At 36.1% G+C, this 16244-nt stretch overlaps 1 protein-coding gene across 8 annotated transcripts in view; it reads left to right on the top strand.

The window, feature by feature from the left end:
- LRP1B (LDL receptor related protein 1B) overlaps window positions 1-16244 on the top strand; it is a 675294-nt gene that overhangs the window by 411167 nt on the left and 247883 nt on the right. For all 8 annotated transcript variants that reach the window (XR_010432039.1, XM_064661626.1, XM_064661625.1 and 5 more), the window contains 2 exons: window positions 11740-11962; window positions 14830-15001. Coding sequence is in view for 7 of the 8 variants with exons in the window: in XM_064661626.1 (XP_064517696.1) it covers window positions 11740-11962; window positions 14830-15001 (395 nt within the window). In the remaining variant the exon portion in view is untranslated. The remainder of the gene's footprint in view (window positions 1-11739; window positions 11963-14829; window positions 15002-16244) is intronic.

Here is a 16244-nt window from a genome sequence, read left to right as displayed (position 1 = left end):
GTGCTGTCAACACCATACTTTTATCCCCAGAGAACAAACAGGAGTGGAGCAGGAGTCACAGTCTCATAGCTCTGAAAGTGTCTGACAGATTAGATAGATTAAATAGATAGATAGATAGATAGATAGATAGATAGACAGATAGATAGATAGAATCTTGCCCACTATCCCCCCGAAATATTACTTATTTTGTTTTGCATAACTTGGTGAAATTTTCCCATGACTGGTTGTTTTATGGGTTGTTTGGGGGAGACAGGAAGGTCCAGTTTTTATTTTATTTTTTTGATTTTTTTTTTCAGCTAATCCTTTCATTATTTCTGTAAACAAAGACATTGCATAATTTTGTGCTAGTGCATTTTACAACTACTTTAAAAAAAATTATGTAAATGGTGTGTTTGAAGCAGAAGTGGATGCTGTGTCTCTGGATCAGCTGGCAGCCTCTTTAATCCCACAATTCCCAGATTGCTTCCTGCAGTCTCTTATTTAATTCATTACTTATGTTCACAGTTCTGTAACAGAGAGTGTATTATGGCTTTTCTATAAAGTACTTTGTCATGCCAGGTTTTCAGTGTTCTTGAAATGACACAAACTTCATGTGGAAAGCAGCAGCAGATAACTCAGTAAATAAGGATTATTAGAATGATCCACTCAAATGAAATGGGAAATTTCAAACCAATAACTGACATAAATAAATAGATGCATATTTATCACTCTGAGCATCAAAATACAAACCCCCCATTAATTTACTGTTATACTCCTGTCAGTGTCTGCTTATTATTATATACTGCTATGTATATGGAAACTTTGTTGTCTTTGTATTCTTCATAGCATTCAGTAAAACTTTGAGGAAAAGTTTATGAAAATAGTTGCTAACTAGAGCAGAAAGCAGGAATTTTTTTTTGACAATTATTTGTATAACTTCTCTGCCACAGTACAAATATATTAAGTCATGTGGCAGGTCATTGATGGGCTCTCAGCTGTGGAACCTTCGGAAGTCAAATTGAAATCCTTCTATTTTTTATGTGATTGTGCTTCAAATCATCATTCATTGAGTTTAAATCCTGCATATATACAATTTTCTAGCAGCTCCTTATTGGTTCTAGTGATTATGTACTAATTAGTAGTGGTATTATGAATTATTCTGCCTTCCCACTAGGACTAGCTGCTGCAAATTAAAGGTTAAGAGATCAAGAATGGAGTAACGACAGCAAAAACACAAGAGCTTTCTCTGTGGTGGAATGCAACCAATTTTGTTGTCACTTAACTGAAATTGAGTTCTTTTTTGTAAGGCCTTAAGAAAAAATATCATGCAGATTTAAAGAGTCTTTGATCTCAGAAGAGGTAAACTAATGCAAATACAATACTTCCAACCCAATTTCAAATATTACAGTTCTGTATAAATCATGCTTTGCTTTCTCTTTCTATTAACTTGGTAATTTGTTTTCTATGATCTTTGTTTCAGACAAGACTTTTGGTTTGGTTTTGGTTTTTTATTTTATTTAATTTGTAAGTATGATTTTGGGGAGAAAATTACTTGTTAATTTGGCAGAATGGGAAAGCAGAACTGCCTATTTTTGCTCACTTACTGTCAAATGCCAAGGTGAGTCATGGCATCACAAAATTCACTTGTTGCTGACATGAAATAATGCTCCATTTAGGAATTTGTAGCAGGGAGATTAGAGGCTCTCAGTCCTGCATAAAGATGGGCCATTACTGAGCCTGGCATGGACCGGCAGCATCCAAACCAATCTCTCCAGCAGAAAATGTTTAATCAGAAACTCAAGATGTAGGACAAGTTCTAATATTCACTTCAGAATTTATTACCTTACCAAAAAAAAAAAAAAAAAAACCAAACCAAAAAGCAAAACCAAAAACATTAAAGAATGAAGGTTTCTAACCAGGACCGTGGCAGTGCTGGATGCGAATATTGTGTTTATTTCATTTTGTGTGGTTGTTATAGTTTGGGTAGATACATTTTTCTTGGTGAGCCCTGAATACCTTCTTGTTGCTGTTCACAACTGGAATCATCAATTAGATTGGAATAATTCCTTAACCTGCAAAGTTTACTGCTTCATCCCCAAAAGAAGCTGAGATACAGATCAGCTCTATCTGTTGCTGTCAAGTACAGGCTGTCTATTTTCTGTTCTGCACTGTGATAAATAACCATTTGCACCATTTAAATCAGTTAAAGATTTATTGAGTTAGAAGTGTTTGCTGGTGTAGATAAAATATTAAATAGTTTTGGTCCCTTTTGGGATAAGGTGAGATTATTAGCATGTATAGATTTGCTTTAAAGTATATTTTTATATAAATTAGAATAAATATATATTTAAATATAAAATTCAGGTGTAATATTTTGTCAAACATCAAACATCATCTTCATCTTTGATGTCATTGATTATAATTAATGACTTAAATCTAATCCAAGAGCTTTGAGAGCAGGGACATTGAGGAACATACCAGCACAGTCCCTTCTCACAGAATCCTCAATGTGACTTTTCTTAACTGCAGCAAAAACAAATGCTCAGATGAGAAAGCAAGAATAAACCAGCATACAGTAGTGGTTCCCACAGCAAACCTGTCAGCTTCCAGCAGTGTCCAGTATTGTGATTTCCAGAGTTTGAACCATCACTGCATTTAATAACCACTGATATATTCTTCTGTGAATTTGCTGGAAAGAAAAAATCTGCATCCTTGGTGTTGACTGCGAACTCATCATGACTTTAAATCTTCAGTTTTCAGGGTTTGAAGCCTTTGAGGTCTAAAGTCTAAATGTAATCCTAGCCTTTCTGCAGGCCTGCCTGTGAAGGAGCCCTGAGATTCCTAAAATATTCAAACTGTGGATTTTTGCTTAATTTAATGTAATCCTATATAATGATGATTATTGTAGCATTTTCTGTATAAGATGGATGAGACAGGTTCTCAAATGCCAGCTCTTACTGACATTTAATCTGATATAGGTCATCAAATACCAAGGTGCAAGAACTGTTTTTAATTTATTTTTCACATTAATAATAAATTTAAAATAAATGAATGTTGCAAAAACGCTGTCTTTTTTCATTCCCCATCACTAATAGAAAAAGTTGGTTGACAGAAATCACATAGTTGAAGACAAAGCGTTCTGTGTTGTGATCGATGCCGGCGGTGTAGAAAACGTGATTTTAAATCTGTGATAAACTGAGTGGGTACATTTTTCGCATCTCGTGGTGCCAAACGGTCCATATAACAGTCATTTCTCAAACTGGGTTGAAAGGGCCATGTCTCAAACTCTGGGAAAGAAAAGCCTCTGGAGAAGCGGGGATTGTGTTTGGGAAATAATGGCCTCCTGTGTCTAGACAGTCATTTTTAAACGACGAGTTATCACTACTGCTGTCCTGATTTGCTCCATGGCTGAACTTAGCTCTAGGACTAAAGTTAAACCTACTAAAGCTCCAGACTGCTTTCCTGTTAGCCTGAGCTTCCTCAGGCTGCGAGTCACACACCTACAATAACTGAACAATTAATGAAAACTTCCCTCTTCCTCCCCTGAAAAAAAAGTCCTATTTTAAAAAGTAATTTTTAATATTGTTGCTTTCCAGCTACAGGAAAAGGTAATTTATTAAGTGGAAGACGCAGTAGAGTCTGACTGCATATTATGTCTTGTGAAAATTAAATAGCTTCAGGAAAAGTGATACATTTATTTTTTTCTGTGAAAGGGCTTTGGTACAATACTAAGGAAGTCTTTGAAAATAAGTCTAAGAGTATGTGTATTCTGCTATGTACTTGGGTTCATATAAAAATTATAAGAGGTCAAGTGGAACCATTTTGCTGCTCCAGAAATCATTCGAAGCAGAATAATCAAAAAAAAATGACATTAGAAACACATATCTCTAGTTGAGTTTGGAGGATAATGTATATATCAGACCCTGAGTTGCCAATGAAGAAACAGAATTTTAGTTTTCTGGAGCAAAATTATTTTAGTGCATTTTGTATAACTGATTAAATATATAGCAGTTGAAATTAACCATCAAATTATCAGAAATAAATATTCAAGATAATCCAAGAACTATATTCATCGTCATGACTGATGACTCCAGACTCAGAATTACAGATTTAAGTATAGCCAACATGGTTTGGATGTAAACACACATTTTATAACTATCTAAAAGTCTCTTAAATAATTTTGCATTCGTATCTACTATCTTTGAAATATTTTAGAGACTTCTGGGTACTATTTGGATGTCACATTAAAAGTCTGCCTAAATGGTGATATAAAACCATGTTACATGGCACTTTGTTTTTAAAAATGAGTTTTCTCATTGGATCTCAGTGGATCAACACATCAATTTGGCACAGCTGGTTTGTGATAAAATGGGAATAATCAATGTTTCTTCATTCTTATTCTAACTGATGAGCTTGCAGTAACAAATAGGGAAATACAGTTGCAGTCTGAAAGGAATCTACTTCCAGATTTCTGCATCTGATTCAAATCTGAATCCTTACATTTTCAGATGAATAGCAATAATCTGACAAATGAAATACTAATGCTCAGGGCCCTTAATGAATCCAGGAATACATCTGCAATGTGTCTCATTTCAAACTGACAGTTATTAAAACTTTGCCTATAGTTATGGAAACCAAAATAAAAAGTGACTGAAAAGTTAATATTTGATTTACCTACTAGAATTTTATATTGGGAATAAATGTGCAAAATTCAGGCAACATCTTTTTGTTGAGAAAATTACTTTGTGCACAAAATTACTCAAGATAATTGCATGATTTTAAAGAAAAGAAATTGAATTGTATTTAGACAGAAAGCAGGTTAAGCAAGTATAAATTGGATACGTGCTAAGGTAGGAAGTTTTACAAGTTACTTTAGTCTTGCTGTTGGTGAGAGAAAAACACAGGCAACTATTGTGATGAGAACAAGTGTAAGACAATTTTTTTTTTTACATTTCTGTCCTCCAGCGAAACTTATGAATTGAATTTTTGTTTCTCTGTGTGTTTGATTTATTGCTGTTATATTCCAGGTGTGCATTTTTTCAGCATGTCCAGACAGTCACACCTATTTATAAGTGGAGCAAGAAAGAGAATGTGGTAGGGTTGATTTGGGTTTACTGAATGTTTACTCATGAAGAAAATTATGTAAGAAAATTGCCAATATCTTACCATCCTACATTATTTATGCAGCATCCAGAGGTGGTAGATGGGTGCATTGGAGAGGCATCTGCAGTTCTGTCCCTGCAGAGAAAGCATTTGTGGGTGGAAAAGGGAGGAGACAAAATCTTTTAAGATTACTATGAAATTTAAAACTTTATGTATGTTTGATTGACATCTCTAAGACAAAAGAAAGTGAAGGCTTTTATACCCTCAATAGTGGAAAGGATCAAACTTGAAAAATAATAGGCAGGGTTGTTTTTTGTTGTTTTTTTTTTTTGAAAGTAGAAAACAACAGGGTGTAGTCATAACACTGTAATAAATCACAGTCCTGAATTATCAAATTGCAGTCACTTTATAACATCTCTGAAAATTCATATTACTGTGTCTGTAAGGAAATTGTATTGTGGGGGTCCTATTGATGGGCATACTTCTATAGATGGAGAGTGTTTGGAGGAAAAACAACCTAATGACAATTTGTAGCTACTTTAGCAGTGAACCAGATTGACTCTTTTTACAATCCATCCCCAAATTCACAGCTACTTTCCCCGTTTTCTGCTCATGCTGCCATCCCCTTTGCTGCAAATAAAAAAACCTTTGTTTGAACTGGTGATTTCCCTGTAAGGAGAAGGGTATTTTGTTACAATGTCCCCCCTGAGGCACTGGGGTTGAGCTTTTGCTGATTGTACCTGTTGTGCCACAAGCAGTGAGTGGAGCTTGGCTCTGTGTGGTGAGAATGACTTGTCTGACTGGGTTTTACTTCTGTCTGCAGCTCAACCCTCTGCTGCTTCCTGTGTGGCACTACATCTGCAACTCTCTATGAGAAGAAACCATTATTATTTTACTCACTGTTAGATTTCCAAAATACCAGGAACATTTGAAACATATGTCCTGCCTTACTCTGCCGATATCACAGCAGAGCTTTAATAGAAGTTCACTCCTATGGAGCACAAAAACATCCACCCAATGTTTGCTTCCAATTTCAGTTACAAAAAAATTAATGCATGTTGCTGGAGAGACTTCTAGTTTCTAACCCCCCTAATATAGTGTGGGTTTGCCAGGGGAAATTACCCTCACGGTGATGGATGCTTCGTTTTGTTGGAAAAAGGCTGGGGGAAGGAGTAACCCAAATGCCCAAATCCAATGGTATTTGTGTTCCTGCCCTGAGGAAAAAATATCCTTTGCTTCAAATCTGAGAATTGCTTTCAATGTGTGTGTGTTAGCAAGTAATGCTCTTCGAGTACCTAAGATCTGTCTGGGACACTAAGGAACAGGGCTCATTTACTACCAAAAATGGACTGAGCCTGAGAGCAGCTGATTTCTTCTGCTTTAGATGTGGATGAAAAAGAAAATTACTGAACCCAAAAGTCAACCTAAATATCAACAGAGGGTAAAATGTTCCTGGACCCTGCTATAGAGCATATTATTAATTGAATTTAATGTAAATCAAATCAAATGACATTTATTTTGATTAAATGCGGTAGAAATCAGATACAGGCAGTTCCCTTCTGAGAATCCAGTTAAGTAGATCACCTGATACCACAAGTTGGAATTTACAAGCAGAGAGCCCCATAGATGTTTTCACACAGTCCTTTTAATTAGATGTTTTGATCACCTCCTCTGAAGAAGGCTCCTTGTTCACCACAGTACCCCTAAGTTTAGTTATCCTGCTTGTCCTGCAGTATATCTGTCTGGTGCCACTCGATGTCAATGATGTTTTAAACAGATTAAATTGCACACCATTTCTCTTAATTCCAATTCAGAGTTTTTTCCCACAACATAATCCCTCTCCTAAATTAGAAAAAAGCCTCTTACTTTTTGTCACTTGCTCATTTACAAGATGAGTTAATAAATTTAGATTCCTAACTGCTGGAACAACAATGAAACCATTCTGGAATAGTCAAAACAGCTAAATGCTTTTATGAATTTAAAAAGTTTGAAAAAGGAGTAGCATAAGATGCCTGCAAAGATCAACGAATTACCTCTAGCAGCCTTCTGTCTTGAAAATGATCCTTTCAGTGTAATTTTTGAAAATTAAATATTGTCCTTTTCTACTCTTAGCTCCTGTTTTGGTATGGTAGCAATTATTTTACTTTGTTCTAGATAGATCTGGTCCACAGCAGTAACTTTGCCTAATAAAGATCCTTTTTTCTATAGGTACTTTACTAATTTACCTCCTATAATATTGCACTACTGTTCACTCTGCTCTGCGAACTGCCAAGCTCTCTGTCATTCTTTCCTTCAAAATCTACCCCAGCAATTCCCAGCCTGTGTGTCTCTTCCCTCTTATAAAGAGTTATGAGAGAACGAGGAGGGAAATAAGCATAAAAAATAATAATAATGGCACACAAATACACTCAACTGTGAAGCACAGTTGTGTGTCAGGAAAAAATCAAAAACTACCTTATGATACCTTATTGTTCCAGACAAGGGTGATGAATTATTTTTGGCAAAGAGCTGCAGAATTGGGTTTTTTTTTTCCCCCTAAGCTCTGATTGTGCTATGCAGTGTTTGGCATCTGAAGTGCATCAGAAATTAAGAGTTTTCATTCATGCAAGTGCCCAAATGTAGCTTTACAGGGAAAACATTTTTTTTTCTCAGCTAATTAAATAGGTGGGTTATGAATGTGGTGACTGAAAGTTTGGAAAACAAAAGGAAGTGACAAGAGAGACATTTCTGAACAAAGCCAGTGGTGGTAAGGGAGTTGGCAGCTGAACTAAGGCAGTAACTATTGGGTCTGAAAGGAATTTTCTATTATGGACAGATTTCTCTGTCAGGAAAGTACAGCAGGCCTTTTGAGGGTCTCCTTACATGTTTTTGGGGCTTGATAATGAAGAAAAGCTGAATCTGTGACCAGTGGTATGAGAGCAGGGATGGGAAGTTCAGAGTCACTTTTGTCTCATGAAAACATTCTTCTCCTCTGGAATTAGTTTTATTTGGCAACATGATTTTATTGCTATTTTTAGTCAGTGGATTTGTCAGTGAAGATGTTTTAAAAGAGAGTTGTCATTGCTCAGACGTGGAGGGAACAGTCTCTGCATATTCCTAGTTGAAACCAAACTTTTTGGAAAACCTCCATCCATGACTTTTTAAGACGAGTTGTTAAGTTATGAAATAGGTTGTATTTCATAGACTGGAGAAAGTCAACTGGACCCTGGGAAATCAGCAGAAGGAGGAGGCTGTGTGTAATAGCTGGTGAGAGGATGAGTGTAAATCAGCAGTGTAATAGAGCTGTGAAAATAGCAAATCTCATCCAGTGATGGCTGAATCTCCAGCTGAGGGAAGGAAGTTGCTGTTCCATTGTGCAGACACGGGTGAAGTCAGATCTGGAACAGTGCACCCACTGCTGACCACTCTTGTTCAATAACTGACCTAAAATTGGGATAACTGCACAGAAGGGCAACGTAGAGAGAACATCTTATGAGAGGAGAAAGCCTCCCTTTCCTTGCTTGTCTCCAGCTGCAAGGTAGAGAGTGAAGGAATTCGATTGCCAGCTAGAAATATCTCTGGAGGGGAAGACAGGTGAAAATAACTGTTTAAGCCAAATAAGTGTGCTGTAGAAACCAGTAGGTGTAATTTAGCCTAGAAGGTATCATCATTAGTTAATAAATTTAGATTCCTAACTGCTGGAACAACAATGAAACCATTCTGGAATAGTCAAAACAGCTATGCTTTTATGAATTTAAAAAGTTTGAAAAAGGAGTAGCATAAGATGCCTGCAAAGCACCAGGACTTGATGAAAAAGATGTTGATTAACTACAGGCAGAATATGGGGTCTGTGCAGTGTCAAAGAGCTTGGAGAATATTCAGAATTTCCACGCATGATGGAGCCTATAGCTTTCAAAAGATAACATACCTTAATAAAATTCAATTTATTGCCAAAACTTTTACTGTTATAGCAGCCTCAATTAGGATCCTCTCTGGCAGTATCAGGAAATTAAGGGTGTAATGAACACAGCTCTCCCTGACCCTGTCAAAGCCCATCCCTCAAGGTCAATATTAGTGCATGGTGCTTGGGCTGTACAGGGACATGCACATGGTCAGTTCCTGCTGAAACTCCTCTGTGAATGGATAAAAGGTTTCATTGCCCTCTGCTGAAAATGGAGAGGCAAATCCAGTATCATTTGTGAGCAGAAAAACCAGCCTTGAGCTGACATAAATACTGGTACAGTGCATCCTTGAGAGCTCCCGAGGCAAAGGAAATACAGTGTAATTGTGGGTCCACTTCATGTGTTAGAAATGCAATTCCAGTTTAAACCTCATTCTAAAAATCTGCATTAGTCTTTAAACACAGAATTACTTTTCAAGATTACACAGTAAAGCTTTTAATTTTCTTAATTTAATTTTCAGAACTCTTTGATCGTACAGCAGCGGAGAGGCAACTACTTTCTTGTTCTATCTTTTACCTCTTCGTTTAATTAAAAAGTTTTATTGTTGTCACTCTCCAGGAGAAGAATAACGATTTTTAGAATAAAAGGAATGTCATTCACACATGAAGTCATGCTGCTTCCTAAGTACAGATGATGCTAATATAACACAGATATTTAGAAAACAAAGACATGGTCCCCATCCCAGAAAGGTGGAGGAGTCTCTTAAATTAGATATTCTTAACTGGATGTTTTTGTTATTGACATACAAACATTTTATTTCTTGCCTGATCTGAAAAGATAATCTTGTTGTAAAAGGCAAATGATTATTAATTCTAATGTGTATTTTAGTCTGTAGAAATGTTAAGTCTTTAATAAGAAACTCTGACCACTAAGCAATAAGGAGTCAGTCTCAAGTCAAACCTCAGGCCTTTGTAACTGCTGTGTTTATGGATGTGTATTTGTATATCCATGTATGTGTGTGTTTATATATCCGTGTGTGTGTGTGTCTGTGTGTGTCTGTTCCTGATCAAAGCAAACCCATTTGGTTCTATGACTGCAAAATAAGCTTTGTTTGAATTATTGAACCTTGAGATACAAAGTTACATGAAATAACCTAAATTAAATCCCCAGAAGTACAGATTGTAGACTAGAGTACATCCAATATTTTAGCAACTTATTTTCAATGTATTTGGTGTTGGCCTTGTCCCTGCTGATGAAATGCATATATACATAAATAAGTGTGTATACTTCTGTATACACACAGGGTTTTTGGCTATTTTCATTCCAAATTAAACATTTACTTTGCAGGAATGATTTTTACTTTGCACATATTCTGTACTATGCACATTTTGATGTATACAGACCTGAATGTTAAGTGTGTGTTTTTAAAAGTATTCTTTAAGTACAGCTGGGATGCAGAATGACAATGAAGGACGAGACAGGAATTTGGGATTATTTTGATAAATAGAAACCCCTGTCAGGAATGGAGTTATCCCTCAGGCATCTTATAGGTAAAATTTATTCTGCCTTATGGCCTGGTGATGGACTGCATGACCTTTCAGATTCTCCTCCGGCCCTATTTTATGATTCTGAGATCAATTCATTTTGGCATTTGACAGCTGCTGTACATAGACTGTAGATGATTCCCTGCCTTTAATACTTTTAATACTTTTTTTTAATTCACAGATTTTGCACTTGAAACATTTTAGTTGCATATAAAATGTATTCTTACTTAAGATGGCACAAATAAAGGATATGGGTTTCATTTGGCTGTTTAGCAAAGGTATTCTTTCCAGCCTAAAATGTGTTACAATGCTGAATTTTTATGAGAGGTTACAAGGCTATAAATTAATGCTCTTTAGCATAAAGATATCTCCAGGTTTATATGCAGTTGATCCAATGTTATTCCCATTAGTGTTAATAACTGGGAGATAATTCACTTCATTCAGAAAATGAAATCCTGATTCTTGAAGTAGTTTTAGTGACATTCAGCCTGGAATCAGATTATTCTTTACAGCATGTTAAAGTCATGGCAAGGTGGTCCTCAGCTTGCAAGTGTAATTTGTTCTCACAAATAGGTAATCTTGTTAAAATATTGTCAGGTTAATCAAAATTGATTTGCGTGTGCTAAACCCAGTGAATGCTAATAAAGTATCGGGTTAGGAAGCTTTAGTAGCAATTTTAAGTCTTTGATAGTTTCCCATTTTTCTTGGATGGAATGACTCACTGGATTTGTGGAAACATTTTAAAGCCTGAACACCATTCCAAGGCTGGATACAAATGCACCACAGACTAAAGCATCTCCTTTAGAAATACGTTTTCAAAAACCTGAGTGTGTGGATCACTGTATTTGTTATACCTCATATTCAATGAATTGTTTTCCAAATCATGTGAGTGCTTTGTGGTTTTGCCACTCTTTTATTTGTAACTTCCTTGCCATTTTTTACAAATGATGGTTAAAACTATATTTCAGATTGTAATTGAAAGTATTACATGGTGTATCTGTGGTGTAAGAAAATGCATTTAGAACTTCTGTACATTCCATTTGAAAGGTAATTCTGTGTAATTATGAATTTGTTGGAAGACACGGTGAATTTTTTTAGTAATTTTATGATTATCAATATGGAGTATATGGGACATTGAAATGACAAAGAAAAAAAACTTTCCAGAGCCACCAGGAGCTTTGCACTCTGCTCACACCCTTTAAAACTTACAACATCTTATTTTCTTTCAACAGAAAGCTTTTCTTTACAGACTACGGGAATGCTGCCAAGGTGGAGAGATGTGACATGGATGGAATGAACAGGACGTGGATAGTAGACTCTAAAATTGAACAGCCTACTGCTCTTGCACTAGACCTCATCAATAAATATGTGTACTGGGTTGACATATATCTGGATAGCGTGGAAGTTGTTGACTATCAAGGGAGAAGGAGGCACACGATAATTAAAGGCAGACAAGTAGGTATTTATTTGCAAATTAGTAAAAGTAACAGTATCAATAAATAAATATACGTAATGCTAACAGCTGCAGGAATTTCAGATTTTTTTTCCCTTTAGTTCAGATGTGTTGGGTGTCAAAAGATCCATCTGCATATTTTGTTTTATTTGCACTGTAGCCCATTTTGCAACCTGTGGACTTGCTTCCACGCAGTGTCTCATTAACAATGCACAATGTAAGTCACACTTCCCATTTTAAAAGACTTCAGGAGGGAAAATATGGGGTGATGGGAAGGTGCTGGGAAATAAATCATTAATGACAAGATGTCCTTACCTCTTCAGGAAGGAGAGATTAACAGGCGCAATAACATAAAAGGAATAGAATAGCAAAAACCACTCGCCCATTCAGACTAATCTGAATGCCCTTAAATCTTATTTTGTTGATGGCAATGGTGGTTTTTTCCAGCTGATCCGGATGTTCAGAGTCATATACACAATTGCTGAGACTGTATGAGTTTTTGAGCAGGAGTATTTAAGTTTGGAGAGTGGGATAGCAAGCAAGGTCACAAAGAAAGGAAGAATTCCCTGGCAGTTGTGAGATTTATGTAAATCCAGGGAAAATTAACAAAGACCAAACTGTTCTAGTTCCTGCTTGGACTCCCAGAGCTGGAGTGGGCATCATGTTTACGTCTGCTTCTTCTTGAGGTTAATCAGGGTATGTAAAAACATGCAAACAGAATAAACACTTTGCCTTTTCTGCTGTCATTCTTTGCTTCCAAGTAATCACTGTTTGCCAAGAGACAACTGATTAGAATAGCTGTCCTCTAAAAACAGGCAGAAAATGTGACAAAAAGCAGTCTAGGTCACCTGACTAAACACCAAACATTTTCTCACTTTTTACCAGCTTACTCCCAGTCCTTAGCCAGTTCTGGAATAAGAGGTGGGTTTTTTTCAGGTAGCATTTTGGAATAGGTACTTTAAAAAGGAAAGTAATTTTCAGAAACAACTAACAAATACTTCTACAGGCTTGTAAAAGAGTTGTACTGGTGTCATAGCAAAGATGCTTGTTTTTTCTCTTCTTGCTGAAATTTCGATCAAATAAAGACGCTTTATCAAGTTCAGAGGGATTGTTTCTCCTCTAAGCTAGCTAAGAAAGGAGAATGACATCTGTGTCTTTTAATAAGGCTGGTGTTAAAAAGCTTGGCCTCTCAGTTGGTCACTGCTGTCACAAAAGGTACGAGTTGACTTTCCACTCCAATGAAAGATTGGTGATTTCATGAGATTTTGTGCTGCTTATACATGATTTAGAATGACTCTTTCTCCAAGTTACTCCTTAGTCCAAGGAAACAGCAGATGAGAAAGCTACTTGCAAGAAATTTTAGGGAATAAAGTTTATTGCACAAGTACAAGCAATTGTACACCAAAAGATGTGCTTTCCAAATGATACTGGCTTCTATGATTGATAACCTGGGTGGCTTTCAAAGGATGATTCTTTGTAGCAAGCAATATTTCTACTCATGCAGGAGATATCTGGAAAGCTTCCTGAGATGTGAAAAACAACAAATGCATAAATCAAATTCAAATAATTAGGTCATTATAAAATGCATTGGAAAAAGAGTCACATAGTTTTAATAGAGTTAATATATAGAAGCTCCCATGGGAGTTAAATTAGAAAGACTTAAACTGAGTACAAATGGAAATAGGGAAGAAAAGATTATAATTCAGAGGAGAATTCTACAATTTGGTACAGATGTGTTGCTATTTTCAAGGCTGTTTTCCATCTAACTATAATTAGGTTGAATTTCTGTTGGATCTTAATCAAACACTTTCATTAATCTCAATTATTATTTCTTTTTCTGGGTAAAGACAGAAAACAATGGCGAGATTTGACCAACTGGGGTGGTAATTTCCAGAATGCACTGAAATACTTGGTGCACGATGGGGAGGGGTGGTTGGGGTTGTTTTTTGGTGATGTATCTCTGAATTTGTGAGTGAATGAGCTAAGTAAATACTTTATGGTGAGCAGTTTATTAATTAATAATATATTCAACCTATGAATATCTGAACATCTGCCAACAAATTCTCTTTAATTTGTTTGGCTTTCAAAATTGCCAATGAGACATTTTACTTTTTCTAAATCTATAAATCAAGCACAACCTCTAGGTTATTGAACAACTCATGTCTGAGCTGTGATTGTCTAACTAACTAATATTAGGTAATTTTTAATCAATGTGCCCAGACATATAACAGATAAATGCAATTTTAGAATTCACTTTTTGAGAAACAAGCTTATTCAAAGACACCAACACAAGAGGAACAAAAAAAATAGCTGAGGGAATTTGTTAATTTCTTATGTATTCACTTAAGAAAATATTCAGCAGGTATATCTTGCATTATTTGCCTTGATTTGATTATAATTTCAAAAATGGATCAATTACGCCTATAAACTGTTTTAAAAATATCTAACTTTATTTTATTTATTAGTTAATGCTAGTTAATAGTAGTTAATTTACCTTAGTTAGTTAATGAACATTAGTCAATACTAAAAGCAGCTGTTGAACTTAAAATATGCAGGAGTTTTTAATTTAGAAGACAAAAACTGGGGAATTTTAAGAGTAAATTATTTGAGACTTCTAAATAATTTGAATTTTCTGCCTTTCTTGTGCAAAGCTTTTCTAATTATAAACTTCAATCTACATGAATGTGAACTGTACTTGTAGTGTAGTTTGTGTTTATAATCTACAAATATTTCCTGGCATAATCAGAAAACCTTTTGTACACTTTATCCTGTGCAATCCACAGTAATGTTTGATGTTCACAAATCTTAGATATGCCTAAAATACTGAGCTAAAATAATGAAACTGTTTTTTTTTTTTTTTCTTTTCCAGATTAGGCATTTGTGTGGTTTGGCAGTATTTGAAAACTATTTATATACAGTTAATTCAGATAACCTCAGCATTTTACGAATAAACAGATACAATGGCAGTGATGTTCAGGCTCTTGCTAGACTTGACAATGCTAAAGAGATCCGTGTGTACCAGAAAAGAGCTCAAACTGCAGGTAAGCTCAAAATTACTCTTTCTGGAACAACATAAGACCAGATATTAAGGGGTTGTGTGGTTGAAGTTCTCCCAGAAAAATGTTTCAGAAGATGGAGTGAAAATTTGTCATTGTGGCAAAACTCTCTGTTACTTTTTCATCTGCCCAGTTTTTTATGTGCTTGCTGCCAGTTTGCCTTGTGTCTCTAAGCTCCTAAGTGCTCTTTCCTAAGGATTCAACACCAAGAACTGCCAGAGAGCCATGGTTTGCATGTTGTGTGGCTCCACACTCACAACACCTCAAGAATTGAGCACCTTCAGAACTGTTGGATATCCAATGCTGTCCACAGACTTGGGTCTCAGGTCTCGGAGATTGGTAAATCTGGGCCTCCTTTTCAGACAGACTACAAACCTCCAGTGAGCTCCTGTCTTTGGGGTTGACAAAAAAGCATGGAGATGTGCTCAATTAGACTGCCTGACATCCAGCCCAGGAAAATGCTGTCAAGGTTTCCTTGGTTTGGATAAATATCAGTTTTTCCATCTGTGAAAGAAATCTTCAGTTTCATCTAGAATGAAAACCTTTTTATAATCTCAGAATTTTTGGTAAAGGAGCAATTTCTGAGGGCCATAGTCCTGTATGACTGTAATCATGGCTCTGTTCTGCAAGCAAAACAGCAGTGTGATTTGGGGGAACTTTGTGCAGAGATAGCAAGATCCAGGCTGTTTACAGCGATGCTTTATGAGAATTTTTTGATGTGACTGATAGCAATAAATCGTTGCCATGGCTGCTTAGACAGAAAAGCCAACACATCAATTCTGGTGCTCAACGTCGATGTTACTAAACAGAATGACTGCTTTTAGAGAAGTTTTTGAAGTGGGAACAAACTCCAAATTGCTTTAGAGTGGGTGAACTAATTTTCACCCTATTGCTGAGGGCATTGATTTGCAGATGTCAGTGTCTGAAGGAGGCTGCAAAGACTCTTTCCTTGCTGTAGGCCCATCTCTTGTGCTCCTGAGGGAGTCAGAGAGGTTGAGTAGAGGAGAGATGTGAGCACAGTGTAATCTTTTATTACATCCTGTGATTACTCGGCTCCTCTTGCCCTTTGTTCACTCTGCTACTTCTTTTGTTTTGAATGGACATGTTTGTTGCTTGTCAAGATTCGCTGTAAAGGCTGTCTCAGCTTGGTGGAGCTTCTGTCTACCTTTAACCATATCGACCTTAAATCACTCGATTGCTTCTTTTAAAAAAACAATTCAAAAGCTTG

This window comes from Pseudopipra pipra, chromosome 7 (assembly GCF_036250125.1).
Source record: "Pseudopipra pipra isolate bDixPip1 chromosome 7, bDixPip1.hap1, whole genome shotgun sequence".
NCBI lineage: Eukaryota > Metazoa > Chordata > Aves > Passeriformes > Pipridae > Pseudopipra > Pseudopipra pipra.
The sequence above is the reverse complement of the archived record's forward strand: the minus strand, read 5'-3'. Positions and strand labels throughout refer to the sequence as shown.